Source organism: Narcine bancroftii, chromosome 2, assembly GCF_036971445.1.
Source record: "Narcine bancroftii isolate sNarBan1 chromosome 2, sNarBan1.hap1, whole genome shotgun sequence".
Classification (NCBI taxonomy): Eukaryota; Metazoa; Chordata; class Chondrichthyes; order Torpediniformes; family Narcinidae; genus Narcine; species Narcine bancroftii.
In genome coordinates, this window is record NC_091470.1 from 99,087,718 (window position 1) to 99,104,068 (window position 16,351).

At 45.0% G+C, this 16,351-nt stretch overlaps 1 protein-coding gene across 1 annotated transcript in view; it reads left to right on the forward strand.

Moving 5' to 3' along the window:
* Positions 1-16,351, forward strand: part of LOC138752907 (dedicator of cytokinesis protein 5-like) — a 158,296-nt gene that overhangs the window by 129,760 nt on the left and 12,185 nt on the right. Inside the window, 5 exon segments of the mRNA XM_069915516.1 lie at positions 3,280-3,456; positions 8,651-8,734; positions 10,232-10,369; positions 12,637-12,803; positions 15,306-15,498. Of these exon segments, the coding sequence (XP_069771617.1) occupies positions 3,280-3,456; positions 8,651-8,734; positions 10,232-10,369; positions 12,637-12,803; positions 15,306-15,498 (759 nt within the window).

Here is a 16,351-nt window from a genome sequence, read left to right on the forward strand (position 1 = left end):
TTTAATTATATAAAAAAAGGAAAATCTAAACCAGTAGTTCTCAACCTTTTTCTTTCCACCCACATACCACTTTAAGTAATCCCTATGCCATTGGTGCTCTGTGATTAATAAGGGATTGCTTAAGGTGGTATGTGAGTGGAAAGAAAAAGTTTGAAAACCACTACCTAATTGACTCATTATGTGCACGGTTTCAGCACTCTGAAGGAAATGGGCCAATGACAATTTCAGTAACAATTGGGTCTAGAGCAGTGATTCTCAACCTTCCCACTCACATCCCACCTTAGGCAATCCCTTACTAATCACAGAGCACCGATGGCATAGGGATTGCTTATGGTGGGATGTGAGTGGAAAGAAAAAGGTTGAGAACCACTGCTCTAGACCCACGACCAAGAAATAAGGTGCGTGGCCAAAAAAAGGACAGAATTCTTATTAGAGTAATAAATTACCTCATTACCTTCATAACAAATCAAAGATTATGAAAGTAATTCAAAAGGGGTCCCCACAGTGTTTGAAAATTTACATTCAAATTGGAAATAGAATATCTCATCTTCTCTAAGTGACAATGTCACGTAGCATTTTTCTGTTCTAACTGATCTCTGGACCTCTGCGCTGTGTTTGTATGGCTGTGGTAAGTATGGGGTGACTAGCTGGATTACTCGCAAAACAAACTTCCCTACAATACTTTCGATCAAGTGACAAAAACATGGAACATGACAGCACAGTACAGGCCCTACATATTCCGACCAAAAAGAAATGTTAATCCCTCCCTTCTCCGCAACCTTCCATTTTCCTTTCATCCATGTGCCTGGATGACAGTGCCCCCCCCCCCCCAATGTTTCAGCCCCCACCACCAGCCCTGGTGAGGCATTCCAGGCACCCTCTGTGTAAAAAAAACCTTAGCCCTGATGTCTCCCCTAAACTTCCCTCCCTTCACTTTGTACAGACATCCTCTGGTGTTTGCTACTCCCACCCTAGGAAAAATGTCTGGCTGTCCACCTTATCTATGCCTCTCAGATTCTTGTAGACCTCTATTAAGTCTCCTCTCATCCTTCTTTTCCTTCTTCACTCCAAAAAGTCCCAGCTCTGCTAACCTTGCCTCAGAGGACTTATTTTCCAATCCAGGCAACATCCTGGTAATTTCCTCTGCCCCCTCTCCATAGTTTCCACATCCTTTCTATAATGAGGTGACCAGAACTGAACACAACATTCCAAGTGTGGTCTCACCAGAGATTTGCAACATGACCTCTGGACTCCTGATCTCAATTGTCCAATTAATGAAGCCCAGCATCCCATTAGCCTTCTTCACTATCCTATCGACCTGTGCAATCACCTTGAGAGATGTATGGATTTGGACCCCAAGGTCCATCAGTAAAGCATCCAACCATTAACCCTGTACTCAGCCTTCAGGTTTGACCTTCAGAAATGCATCACCAAAATGCTGAACTTAAACACAGTTAAGTTATACTGGGTACATCCAGAGATGCTAAGGAAAATTAATTTTCTATTTTCTGAATAACCATTTTGGGACTAGCAGACAGAGGGGTGGGAAAAGGAAGGAAGATTTGTCTGCTTCCCTCAGAACATTTCTCTCCACGGATGCTGCCCAACCTTCTGAGTTCCTCCAGTAAAGACACAATGCTGGAGAAACTCAGCAGGTCAGACACCGTACTTTACATGACAAAGCTGAAGATACATAACCGTCAAGGTATGAGCAAAATGTAGACAGGCAGTTTGGGGGGTGGGGGGGTGTGGTTGGTGGTGGAGAGTGGCAGGGGGTGGAGTATGGTTCCACAGGCAGGAGGTAATAGGTGGATTGAGAGAGGGCACAGCAGCAAACAGGACACCGTGAATGGAGAGGGAGGGGGGTGGAGAGCTGGAGGAAAGAGGACAGGGCAATGGGAGAGAATGGGGAGTGGGCTAGCAAAAACTGGAGAAGTCGATGTTAATGCCTTCCTGTCGGAGAGTGTCCAGATGGGAAATTAGATAGTTTCTCCTCCAATTTATGGGTGGTCTTGGTTTGACAGTTATAACGGGCCCAGAGGACTCCAAAACCCAGCAGCAATAGAAAGTCACCGAGACAAATGTTACTTTTAATTATCTTTAAACATGAAAACAGGATCAAACTTTAACTTGTTACTATTGACTTAACTTAACCTCCTTCTAATTCGAAGTGCACATGTATAAGTTCAGAAAAGTTCTTTGATTCCCAGTCCAATCTCATTTCTCACTCCTCCAAGTTCACCAGTATCAGGCAATTTTTATACTGTGCACAGAATTTAACATTTATGAATTTTCACCAAGCTTTGGTGGTTAAATGTAATTGGTTACCGCTCAGGAAGGTTCTCGTTGGTTTCAGAGAGAGATCCATTGCTCATTAGACACCCACACAAACTGATACCTTCTGATCAGCCACTTCAGTGTCTTGCCAAAGAAACTTGCCCCATCAGAGTTTTCTAAATGATAACCTCTTCTGTAGGCCACCTTTTTGTTTCCCTTATTTCAGGTGAAACACTCTAGCCAGCCATTTCCTCTTGTATGGACCACATGGGTTGTTTCAACAGGTTGAACTCACAACTCACAACCCATCTTCAAAATGGGCTTTTAAACAAGCTGCCAGCTTGCCATGCTGCAGAAACTAGTTTTTTCTCTCATCTCTCTCTCTCTCTCCCCTCCCCACCCCCCCGCTTGCAAAATCACATGACCTTCTTCGAACAGCAGACTGCATTCAAACAGATCCCCAATCTTCTGAGTCTGTTCATCTGTTGCTTTCCAAAACAATAATCCATTACTCCACAGCATGTCCAATTAACACCTACTTGTGAAGTCCCTATAGGTATTCTTCAAAGTTTTTGCAAAGGTACTCGGAGCCTGGACTGTCTGGCTTGAACAGAGCTCTGTCATTTTAAATTAGATCTGTGTTGTGAAGTGTTTGTTTGTGACCTACACTAGAAAAACCCCACACAACTTGCCTCCTTTAAAACATATCTATATAAAATATAACATAATCCGTCACATAGTACCTAGAAGGACATGTTATCATGGGAGTGGGGCACAGAATTGAAGCAGTTTCAGTTTATTTCTTGTTCAAGGGACAGGAGTCAGATTTCTGTCTCAGTCCAGAGCTTTGGCAGATGCGTGATGCCCTCCTCAGTCGATTGACAGGGGAGGAATGGTCACTGAGGGGAGTTCTCCTGGAATGGAGAAAGTGGAAAGAAAGTGGGTGAGGCGATGAGTGAATGAGGAAGGGGGAAGTTAAACCATTCTCCGATCTGCACACAGGAAGAGATCAGCCCCTTGGAGAATGCCATCGAAACCATGGAGCGGACCAACGAGAAGATCAGCAACATGGTGCAGCAGTACGCCTGGGATCGGACCCTGCCTGCCCACCCTCTCTCCATGCTCCTCAACGGGATAGTCGATGCAGCTGTGATGGGCGGCTTCACAAATTACGAGAAGGTGAATTGAACCGAATCGTTTCATTGTCACATATAACGAGACACAATACAAAACGTTGTTGTGCGTTCTATCCAGGCAAACTCCACATGAACAGTAGGTACTGCAAATAGAGTGCAGATTTCTTTTTAGACATGCAGCTCGGTAACAGGACCTTCCGGCCCACGAGCCTGTGCCCTCAAATAAACTTACAAACTCCGTACGTTTTGAAGAGTGGGAAGAAACAGGGGCGGGGAAACCCACACAGATACAGGGAGAGCGTACAAGCTCCTTACAGACAGTGCAGGATTCGAACCCGGGTCACTGGTGCTGTAATAGGGTCGTGCAGTTTCATTACAATAAGGAGGTATGCAGGGGTCAAACAAAGCACCATTAAATAACAGTGCAGGAGGATCAGGGAGGTCCATTTAAAGAGCGTGGGAAGGGAGTGTCCTTAAATTTGGAAGTCCATGTCTTCGACCTCGTGTCTTCTGCCTGATGGGAGGAGAAGAAAGTGTAACTGGACGAGAGAAGGAGGCGTCCTTTAACGCATTGACAGTGCAAGATGGCATTGATGTAGGGGAGGGGACGTGTGATGATCTGAGCTGCCTTCACAACTCTCTGCAATTTCTTACGGCATTGGGCAGATTGGTTCTTGTCCCACGAAGAGCTGCATCTGTTAAAAAAAATGGGTAAGAGTCCTTGTTCACATGCTGAATTACAAATCAATTTTATTGTCATCTGACTGTACAAGTCCAACCCGACGAAACAGCGTTCCCTGGTCCTCGGTGCAAAACATGCAGACATACAACCAGACATAACACACGTGCAGACAAACAATACACATGCAGGACAAGTATTTCATCTAAACAAATAAATATTGTTTCATGAATATGAGAGTCTCGGAGAGTGAGTGCGAGCAGTTCCTTTAGTCGTTCAGCATCCTCGCTGCCCATGGGGAGAACCTGTTCCTCAGCCTGGTGGTGTTGGTTCTGATACCCCTTCATCTCTTCCCTGACGGAAGTGCCTGAAAGATGCTGTGTGCAGGGTGGAAGGGGTCCTCAATGGGGTTGGGACTATGGGGGGGCATTTATGGGCATGGCCCCCCCCATCACTTGCCGTCAGTCCCATCCCTGCATGCATCTAGCGTCCAGCTTGCTTGACTCTTCATGCGATAAAAGCAGCACTTTCAGAGGGATGGAGGAGGTTTTTGTCCTCTCAACAGGTAGGCCACCACCAGCACCCCACCCCACCGCTGAGCGAGTCTACTACTGTCAGTCTGTAACCCTCCTCCCCCAGGTTATCCTAATGTCCCATCTAACATTAGTTCTGGCTCCGACCCTGCTCCTTGATGATTTTGCACGCCCTCTTCAGACAATGATAATGGTGGATCACTTTTTTTATTTAAATTTTTTATTTTTCACACTATGAACGTTATTAACCAAAATACACACAATCATTTCCCTCTTGAATATACACAGTGTAATTTTCTCCCCTTTTCCCCACTCCCTTCCCTCCCTCCTTCCCACCCCCCCTCCCCACCCACTCAACGTTCAACATATACGATACATTAAACCCATTAAACAATGTCATCACACAATGAAAATAAACAAGAAAATTGTGTCATCTACTTTTACACACTGGGTCAGTTCATTTCGTCTTCTTCTCATTCTATCATTTTAGGGGGTGGAGGTCGGAGGCAAGCCCTCTCTGTTGTTCCATGTACGGTTCCCAAATTTGTTCGAATATTGTGACTTTATTTTTTAAATTATATGTTATTTTTTCCAATGGAATACATTTATTCATTTCCATGTACCATTGCTGTATTCTCAGGCTCTCTTCTTATTTCCAGGTTGACATTATAATTTTTTTTGCTTCAGCTAAGGCTATTATAATAAATCTATTTTGTGCTTCATCCAATTTGAGGCCTAATTCTTTACTTCTTATATTACTTAGAAGAAAGATGTCTGGATTTTTCGATATGTTGCTTTTTGTGATTTTATTTAATACCTGATTTAGATCTTCCCAAAACTTTTTCACTTTCTCACATGCCCAAATTGCATGTACTGTTGTTCCCGTTTCCTTCTTACAACAAAAACATCTATCTGATACTGTTGGATCCCATTTATTTAATTTTTGGGGCGTGATAGATAGCCTGTGTAACCAATTATATTGTATCATGCGTAACCTCGTGTTTATTGTATTTCTCATAGTTCCAGAGCATACCTTTTCCCATTTTTCATTTTTTATCTTTGTTTAGATCTTGTTCCCACTTTTGTTTGGGTTTACAGCTTATTTCATCATTTTCTTTCTCTTGCAGTTTGATGTACATGTTTGTTATAAATCTTTTAATTATCGTTGTGTCTGTAATCACATATTCAAAGCTGCTTCCTTCTGGTAACCTCAGCCTGCTTCCCAATTTGTCCTTTAAGTAGGTTTTCAGTTGGTGGTATGCAAACATTGTACCATGAGTTATACCATATTTGTACTTCATTTGTTCAAAAGATAATAAATTATTTCCCAAACAACAATTTTCTATTCTTTTGATCCCTTTTCTCTCCCATTCTCTAAAGGAAAGGTTATCTATTGTGAAAGGGATTAGGTGATTTTGTGTCAATAACAACTTTGGTAGTTGGTAATTTGTTTTTTTTCCTTTCCACGTGAATTTTCTTCCAAATGTTGAGCAGATGGTGCAGTACTGGTGAAATTCTATGTTGCACCAGTTTTTCATCCCACTTATAAATTATATGTTCTGGTACCTTCTCCCCTATTTTATCTAGCTCTAACCTGGTCCAATCTGGTTTTTCCCTTGTTTGATAAAAATCTGATAGATATCTTAATTGTGCTGCTCTATAATAATTCTTAAAGTTTGGTAGCTGCAAACCACCTTGTTTGTACCATTCTGTTAATTTATCTAGCGCTATCCTCAGTTTCCCCCCTTTCCATAAGAATTTCCTTATTATTTTCTTTAGTTCATTGAAAAATTTCTCTGTTAAGAGAATTGGTAACGATTGAAATAGGTATTGCATCCTTTGGAAGATATTCATTTTAATGCAATTTACCCTTCCTATCAGTGTTAGTGGTAATATCTTTCCAATGTTCTAAGTCATCTTGTAATTTCTTCATTAATGGCTGATAATTTAATTTGTGTAGATGGCCTAGTCTAATACCTAGGTATCGGATTGCTTGTGTTTGCCATTTAAATGGTGATTCTTTCTTAAACTTTATGAAATTTGCATTATTCATTGGCATCGCTTCACTTTTATTTGCGTTGATCTTGTACCCCGATATTTCTCCATATTCCTTCAATTTCTTATGTAATTCTTTTATTGATAATTCTGGTTCTGTTAAGTATACTATGATGTCATCTGCAAATAGACTGATTTTATATTCCTTCTCTTTTATTTTTATCCCTTTTGTTTTATTTTCTGTTCTTATCAGTTCTACCAAGGGTTCTATTGGTAAAGCGAAGTGTGAGGGAGTTAGTGGACATCCCTGCCTAGTTGACCTGCTTAATTTAAATTGGTTCGATATATATCCATATACTGTCACCTTCGACAATGGTCCCTTATATAATGCTTTAATCCAATTAATATATTTCTCTGGTAGGTTGAACCTCTGTAGTACTTTGAATAAATAATTCCATTCTACTCTGTCAAAGGCTTTCTCTGCGTCTAAAGCAGCCACCACTGTTGCCGTGTTATTTCCTTGTACTGCATGGATTGAGTTAATGAACTTACAGATATTGTCCGTTGTTCGTCTTTTCTTAATAAATCCAGTTTGATCTAGTTTTACTATTTTTGGTACACAGTCGGCCAATCTGTTTGCTAATAGTTTAGCTATTTTCTTATAATCTGAGTTAAATAGAGATATTGGTCTATACGATACTGGTGTTAGTGGATCTTTCCCCGTCTTTGGTGTTACTGTAATTATTGCTCTTTTTACATGAATCTGGCAAGTTTTGTGTTTCTTCAATCTGGTTCATTACTTCCAGGAGAGGAGGAATTAGTAACTCTTTAAATGTTTTATAGAATTCTATTGGGAGTCTGTCCTCCCCAGGCATTTTATTGTTCGGTAGCTTTTTTTAATATATCTTGTATTTCCTCTATTTCAAATGGTTTTATCAATTTGCTTTGCTCCTCTTCTTACAGTTCAATTTTAGCTAAAAACTCATGTATTTTGTCTTCTTTCCCTTCGTTCTCAGTTCGGTATAATTGCTCGTAGAATTCCTTAAAGTTTTCATCGATCTCTGTTGGGTTATATGTAATTTGTTTGTCCTTTTTCCTTGATGCCAATACTGTTCTTTTAGTTTGTTCTGTTTTAAGCTTCCAAGCTAGTGTTTTGTGCATTTTTTCTCCTAGCTCATAATACTTCTGCTTTGTCTTTTTTATGTTCTTCTCCACCTTGTATGTTTGTAGTGTTACGTATTTTATTTTTTTGTCCGCCAATTCTCTTCTTTTTGTTGTATCTTCCCTTGTTGCTAATTCTTTTTCTGTACCTGCTATTTCCCTTTCCAGCTGTTCTATTTCCCGATTGTAGTCCTTCTTCATTTTAGTTACATAACTTATTATCTGCCCTCTCATGAAGGCTTTCACTGCATCCAATAATATAAATTTATATTTCACTGATTCTGTATTTATTTCAAAGTACATTTTAATTTGGCGCTCTATGAATTCTCTAAATTCCTGCCTTTTAAGTAGCATGTAGTTTAACCTCCATCTACATGTTCTTGGTGGAATGTCCTCCAGTTCTATTGCTAATAACAGGGGTGAATGATCAGATAACAATCTAGCTTTATATTCAGTTTTCCTAACTCTCCCTTGGATATGGGATCCTGGTGGATCACATTGATGAGGGAGGGAAGGAAACTCCAGTGATCCTCTCTGCCACTCTTCTGGTCCTGTGGATTAACCACCTATCCATTTCTCAGTGATGCAACCGGCTAGGTTGCTCTTAATAGAGCTCCTGTAGAAGGTTGACATGATGGTGGCTGGTAGCCTTGCCCAGTTCACCCCTCTCAGGAAATGTAGATTTCCCAATGGGTGAGCTGAGTCAAAATTTGCGCGCATCAGACTCGGGGTAAGGGTCGCATCCCCTCTGATCTGGACACCTCATGGCTGAGCTGTGTGGGGAGGAAGAGGGCTGTTCTTGTTACCCTGGGTCGGGGCGGGTGTCGGTCGGTGGAAGGACCCAATCGTTCTTGTTCTTTATTTGGCAGGCCTTCTTCAGTCAGAAGTACATGCAGGAAAATCCCAAGGACCAGGAGAAGATAGACATCCTGAAGCAGCTGATCGCCTTGCAGGTGGGTGACTGGGGAGGGGTGGGCGAGAGCTGGGACTGACGTCAGGGATGCCAAGGAGTTCAGTGGAGAGTTTGCACCCTTTCCCCTTCATGTGGTCAAGTTGAATCAGGGATTCATTTAAGGACTCTTAATCAATAAAGCTCTTCACTGATTTTTTTTTTCCTCTCTGCATTGCACAGTTTGTTTACATTTCTTTATTTGTTTACATGTTTACATTGAGTGCAGTTTTTATTTGCACTACCAATAAGTGGTAATTCTACCTCACCTGCAGGAAAAAGAATCTCAGGATTGTATGTGATGTCATGTACGTTCTCTGACAATAAATCTGGAATCTTAACCAAGGTGCATCAGCAGCCCAAAATCCATAAAATATACCCAAAAGTGTTCAGGAAGCAAAATCTTTGTTGTCCAGTTATAATTATTGAATCTGGTTAAATGATCAGGTTTCAGGTTTATTGTCAGAGTTCATACATGGCATCACATACAACCCTGGGATTCCTTTTTCCTGCAGACGCGGCAGAATTACCATTTAGTGTAAAATAAAACTGAGCTCAATGTATATATTGGAAAAAAAAATAGAAATGTAAACAAATTGTGCGATACAGAGAGAAAAAAAAATCTATAAAATGTAAAATTAAGAGTCCTTAAATAATGAGTCCCTGATTGAGTTTGTAGTTGAGGAGTCTGATGGTGGAGGGGTCGCAGCTGTTCCTGACCGTGGTGGTATGAGTCTGGTGGCACCTAGAGCTCTTTCCTGATGGCAGCAGCGAGAACAGAGCGTGTACTGGGTGGTGTTGATCCTCGATGATTGCTGCTGTTCTCTGTAGATGTTCTCGATGGTGGGGAAGGTTTTACCCGTGATGTCCTGCGCTGTGTCCACTACCTTTTGCAGGGGTTTATGCTCAGGGGTATCGGTATCAGTGTCCCCATACTAGACCGCGATGCAGCCGGTCAGCACACTTTCCACCACACATCTGTAGAAATCTCTCGAGGAAGCAGAGGTGCTGATGTGCTTTCTTCATGATGCCATTGGTGTGTTCCGCCGAGATCCTCCAAGATAATGACTCCATAGACGTTAAATTTGGTCACCCTCTCCACCTTTAATCTGCTAATAATTACTGGATTGTACACCTCTGGTTTTCCCTTCTGAAGTCAATCAGCTCATTGGTACAGTATAGATTTAGTGGGCCAAAGGGCCTGTTTCCATGGTGAATTATGGATTTTCATCTTTTTGGAGCATGAAGAGGAGAATCCCAGCTGAGAAAGCAGAGCAGGCGCACGTGGACGACGCATGCAGAGGCCTGGCCTTGAACCCTTATATTGTGGGCATAAATCCCTACAGACTGGCCTCACAGCCAGGATCTGCCTGCTGATCCCTTGGTGCCAGCTCGCCCCAGCCTGGGATCACCTCCACTCCAGAAACGAGAGCAGGTCCCACTGGATCTTGGAGTGGAACCTCTCCTTCAATTCTGATGCTCTGCGTCCCTCTCTTCCCAGATCCCACTGCTGGCTGAGGGGATCCGAATTCACGGAGAGAAATCAACGGAGGAGCTGAGGCCCCTGCACGACTGGATGGTCTCGTGCTTCAGGGAGCTGAAGGAGAAAGTTCAAAGGCTGTACGGTGTGATCACCTTGGTGAGCTGAGCTTCATTTGGTGATGGGGCCTCACTGGTTTTACAACCTCGCAGTCAGTAGTTCCCAACCTTTATTTTGCCCACTCACCACCCAAAGTAATCCCATACTAACCACAGAGCACTAATGGCATCCTCTGTTAGTAATGGATTATGTAAGGTGGTATGAGAGTGGAAATTGAGAACCACTGGACTAGGTGTATTGAAGATGTCAGAACTCTCCGCTGATGAAATGTTAACATCTGGTGGCTCCTCAACGTTATTGACACCCTGTCGATCTTCTCCTTAAACCCAAAGGTTTTGAATTTCCTTATACCGAGTACAGTGAGGAGGGCTCTTCCCCCAGCAGCATGAGCAAGAGACCCAAGCAATGAAAATTATTTGCTAGTGTTCGGTTTTTAAATAAAAACCCAGGGTCAGGAAACACTGATGGACGTTAAACAGACAACATTGCACGGGAAACACTGATGGGTGTTAGACAGACAACGTCACACGGGAAACACTGATGGGCGTTAGACAGACAACGTCGCACAGGAAGTACTGTTGGATGTTAGGTAGACAACATCGCACGGGAAACACGGATGGTTGTTAGGCAGACAACGTCGCACAGGAAACACTGATGGATGTTAGACAGACAACGTCGCACGGGAAACACTGATGGGCGTTAGACAGACAACGTCACATGGGAAACACTGATGGGCATTAGGCAGACAAAGTCACATGGGAAACACTGATGGGCGTTAGACGGTCAACGTCGCACAGGAAGCACTGTTGGATGTTAGGTAGACAACATCACACAGGAAACACTGATGGTCCTGGCCATCCAAGCTCCCAAAGCCTTGAACAATGCAGGTACTTACTGCAGTCAAAAGTATGACCCATGTAAAAGTCGACCCACCACTCCCCCTCAAATTTGACCTGAAAATTTGGTCCAAAAAAATTCAACGATTACCCGAGTATTTACAGTAAATGCCATTGCATCCTCTGAACTCCTGCTCATGAGGTACCTACCAACAGAGGGCAAGGGAATGGGCAGGTCACCTTTTGCATGGCTTTCTGATGTCTGTCCTGAACCATACGAGTCTGGGTACACATGGCCGCATTGGTGTCACAGACTGGGAGATCACTTCATTGAGCTCCTCAACTCTATCCTCCACAAGAGTGTGGATCTCTCAGTGGCCACTCACTTCAATTCCCCACCCTGTTCCTTTGTCTATGTCTCCTGCACTGCCAGACTGAGACCTTCCACAAATTGGAGGAACAACACCTCATCTTCTCTCTGGGCACCCTCCAACTGAATGGCATTAATATTGACCTCCAGTTTCCATTAAAACCTCCCACCATCTTCAACCTTCTGTCTCTTTTCCTCTTCTTCTCTCTCTCCCTTTTTCCTCTGCCTTCTTTCACAGAGCCAAAATCAATTCTCACCTTTTATTAGATCCAATTAACACCTTTTGTTTGTGGGTCTGGACTTCTCCCCCTCCCATTCTTCCCCCTTTCTCTCCCAGTCTTGATTGAGTCACCTTCATACCTTGAAGAAGGGCTCAGGCCCGAAACGTCAGTAATGTATCTTTACCTCCAACGGACGCTGCAAGACCAGCTGAGTTCCGTCTAGCATTTATGGTGTTTTTACTGCACCAAGTGATGTCATTTCCTGCAGGATCCCACCACTGTGGACATGGGTGGGGTGGTTTTGGTGTGACCTATGGCCTTTGGGGAGCACTCACCAAAGCAAACACCCAGGAGCCCATTGAATGAATGGATCTTTTCTCTGACATTGATTCCTTGTAGGCTGCAACTCTGATCTTCAAGCTCAATGTTCTGATCAAGCACCCCGTCTTCCACCCCCCTCTTTCCACCCCCCTCTTTCCACCCCCTCTTTCCAACCTCCTCTTTCCACCCCACCCCTCTCTTCCCACCCACCCCTCTCTTCCCACCCACCCCTCTCTTCCCACCCCTCTGTGAAACACGTCAGATCGCAACGCTACCATCTCAATGCTGGGACACCCCTCGGGCAGGACTTGATCAGAAGGGTGGATGCCCAGAGACTTGTAACCCAGGCAGAACACACTAACTACTGAGTACTCTATCCAAGGACACTGCCTGACTCATTGACCTTTCATCAGAATCATTCCACTGAATGGTTCTCTTGCCATAGATGCTGGCTAACCTGCTGAGTATTCCCAGCGCTTTCTGTCATCTGATTTCCCACCCCCCCCTCCCCAATTTTCATGGGATCTCTGGAATTAATTCTGTTTCCCCTCTCCTCAGCCACCATCTCTCACTGACAGGAAACGGAGCAGATCAGGCTCAATGATCCTCCCTTACATCATGTCGTCCACACTCCGCCGGCTCTCCACTGTGTCCATGGCTTCGTCTGTGCTGTCCAGCTCATCTACATCATCAGACAGTGCCTCGTCTCGACCTGCTTCCAATGGGTGAGTCAATCAAGTCAAGTTTGGCATCCAATTGTACAAGTAAAACCCAACAAAACCTCATTTTCCAGTCCTCGATGCAAAAACAGGCAGTTGCACAATCAGGCATAACACACAGACAGACGAACAATGCATACAGATAAATAAATAGCTATTGTTTCACGAATATGACAGACTCGGGCAGTGAGTGCAAGCAGTTCTTTTGGTCATTCAGAATTCTCACTGTCGTGGGAAGAAGCTGTTCCGCATCCTGGTGGTGCTGGCTCTGATCCTCCTGCATCTCTTTCCCGACGGGAGCAGCTGAAAGATGCTGTGTGTGGGGTGGAAGGGGCCCTCACTGATTTTGCGTAGCCGCTTCAGACAATGATCCTGGTAGTTCGCATTGATGAGGGGAGAGGTAGATTCCAGTGATCCTCTCTGCAATTCTTATGGTCCTGTGGATTGACCTCTGAACCATTTCTCTGCAGCACTTGTCTCACACTGTGATGCAGCCGGCCAGGACACCCTTGATAGAGCTCCTGTAGAAGGTTGACATGATGGCGGCCGGTGGCCTGGCCCACTTCAGTCTTTTCAGGAAGTGCAGTCACTGTTGTGCCTTCCTGACAGTGAGGAGATGTTGAGTGTCCACGACAGGTCACTAGTTCAGTGAACTTCTAAGGAACTTGGTGCTCTCGACTCTCTCCACTACAGAGTTGTTGATGTGTAGAGGAGAGTGGTCATTCCTGGTCCTCCTGAAGTCCACGATCATCTCCTTCATCTTGTCCACATTGAGACTCAGGTTGTTGCTCTCCCACCATTTCACGAGATTTTCCACCTCTTCTCTGTCGAGCGGCTCATCCTTGTTGCTGACGAGGCCGACGACTGTTGTGTCACCTGCAAACTTGATGACTCTGTGGGAGCTGGATCTGGCGATGCTGTTGTGGGTCAGTAGTGCGAACGCGCTCTCATCTTGACAATGTTTTCAATAATCCAACTTCAACTCCCTCTCTCGGGCAGTGCATTCACATACTTGCCACTCTCTGGGTGAAGAACATGCCCTTCATCTTCCCTCGGACTCTCTCTCCCCCCTCGCCTCTGATTTGGGGAAGAGTTTCTTGAAGTGTGGCCCTCACTACTTGTCCCTTCTTACCCTCCACCACACCATTGGAGAAGACCTAGGTTCTTCAGTGTAAACCATCACACCACATCTGTAAAAGCACAATGCTGGAGAAACTCAGCAGGTCAAACATCAAAATTATATGTAACAAAGATAAAGACACATAACCAACCTTTTAGGCCTGAGCCCTTCATCAAGATACAAGCAATATGTAGGCAGGTGCCCAAACAAAATGGTTGGGGGGGGGAGGGACAGGGGGTGGAGCACATGCCCACAGGCAGGAGGTAATAGGTGGCTAAGGGAGGGAAGGCACAGCAGCAAACAGGGGGAGGGGGATGATTCTGTGAATGGAAAGAGAAGGGGGCGGAGAACTGGAGGAAAGAAGATAGAGGGATGGGGAAGAGTGGGAGAACAGGGAGTGGACTAGTAGACATTGGAGAGATCAATGTTAATGCCATCCGTTTGGAGAGTGCCAGATGGAATGTTAGGTATAACTCCTCCAATATGCGAGTGGTCCTGGTGGGATAGTGCAAGACCATGGACAGACGTGTCAGCACGGGAGTGGGACGCAGGATTGAAATGGTTGGCCACTGGGAAATCCTTGTCACTGCTGCAGACAGAGCAAAGGTGCTTGGCGAAGCGATCTCCCAGTCTGCGTCCCATCTCTCTGACGTAGAGGAGATCACAACTTGGAGGGACGGTTTGGGGCTCCAAATGGTGGTGAGAGAGGAGGTGTGGGCTCACGTGTGGTGCTTCCTGCGGCTGCAGTGGAAGGTGCTTGGCGAAGCGATCTCCCAGTCTGCGTCCCATCTCTCTGACGTAGAGGAGATCACAACTTGGAGGGACGGTTTGGGGCTCCAAATGGTGGTGAGAGAGGAGGTGTGGGCTCACGTGTGGTGCTTCCTGCGGCTGCAGTGGAAGGTGCTTGGCGAAGCGATCTCCCAGTCTGCGTCCCATCTCTCTGACGTAGAGGAGATCACAACTTGGAGGGACGGTTTGGGGCTCCAAATGGTGGTGAGAGAGGAGGTGTGGGCTCACGTGTGGTGCTTCCTGCGGCTGCAGTGGAAGGTGCTTGGCGAAGCGATCTCCCAGTCTGCGTCCCATCTCTCTGACGTAGAGGAGATCACAACTTGGAGGGACGGTTTGGGGCTCCAAATGGTGGTGAGAGAGGAGGTGTGGGCTCACGTGTGGTGCTTCCTGCGGCTGCAGTGGAAGGTGCCAAGGGAGCGATTAGTGGAAGGGATGAGTGGGCAAGGGACTCGCATAACACAATGCTGGAGAGACCCAACAGCTCAAAGAACGAACCCCATCTGTAAGGCTTTTAATTATTGAGACATAATTGCAGAGATGTTCCCCAATGACGCAAAAGGAAATATTGAGCAGGAGGTGCAATGATGTGTTGCTCACAGTTCTGTTCTGGACCCGCTCCTTGAGGGAAGGCCTTTGACCCTCTCCAAGCTCGATGACAACGTGGACAGAGAGGAGCTCGATGGCCGAGGGAACAAGGCCAGAAAGAAGGAAAGGAACCTCAGTAAATCTCAGGTCATCTTTGAGAGAGAGACAAGGAATGATCTCTCCCCTGATAAAGTCTTTTCAGAAACAGTAAGTACTTCAGCACAATTATATTTTTTTTTAAGTTTAGACATACAACACGGTAACAGGCCATTTCAGCCCATGAGTCTTTGCTGCCCAATTTACACCCTTTTAACCTACACCCCTGGCACGTTTTGAACAGTGGGAGAAAATCGGAGCCCCTGGGGAAAACCCACACAGACACGGGGAGAATCTACAAACTCCTTACAGATAGTGCGGGATTCGAACACAAGTCCCGAACACTGGCGCTGTAAAGGCGTGGCGCTAACTACTACACCAACTGCCTCCCTCATGTGATGATGAGAGAGTTCATCACCACACACGATATGAGAAAAAGTCGTGAAATAAAAGTAGAAAAGCAAAGAACATTCCATATGTTAATGATTCAGCAAGATGAAAGCTGATTGTGAAGAACAAGAACATATTTGGCAAACAGTAAAAGACTATTAACTATTGGCAAAGGGGCACAACCCAGAATAACTTATCTTAAGAAACACGTACTTACAGTATATACTTGTGAAATAGTTGATCCCATGTAAAAGTCGACCCTCCCCTACTTTTGGCCCCACCAGCCAACCCATCCGAGCTCTGATGCCCCCACCGCGGATCCTTGCCCCAGCTGCCTGCACATCTAAGCTCCCAGCGCCCTGACCGCCCACCCACCTGAGCTCCCGACGCCCCCACCGCGGATCCTCACCCCAGCCGCCTGCCCATCCGAATTCCAGATGCCCCGTGCGCAGGCTTACCACCTGGACCCAGTCATCTGAGCTCCAATGCCTTGAAAGACCCAAGTACCTACCGCAGTCAAAAGTAGTATCTGTGTAAAGGTTGACCCCCTCCAAATGTTTAACCCAAAAAATTG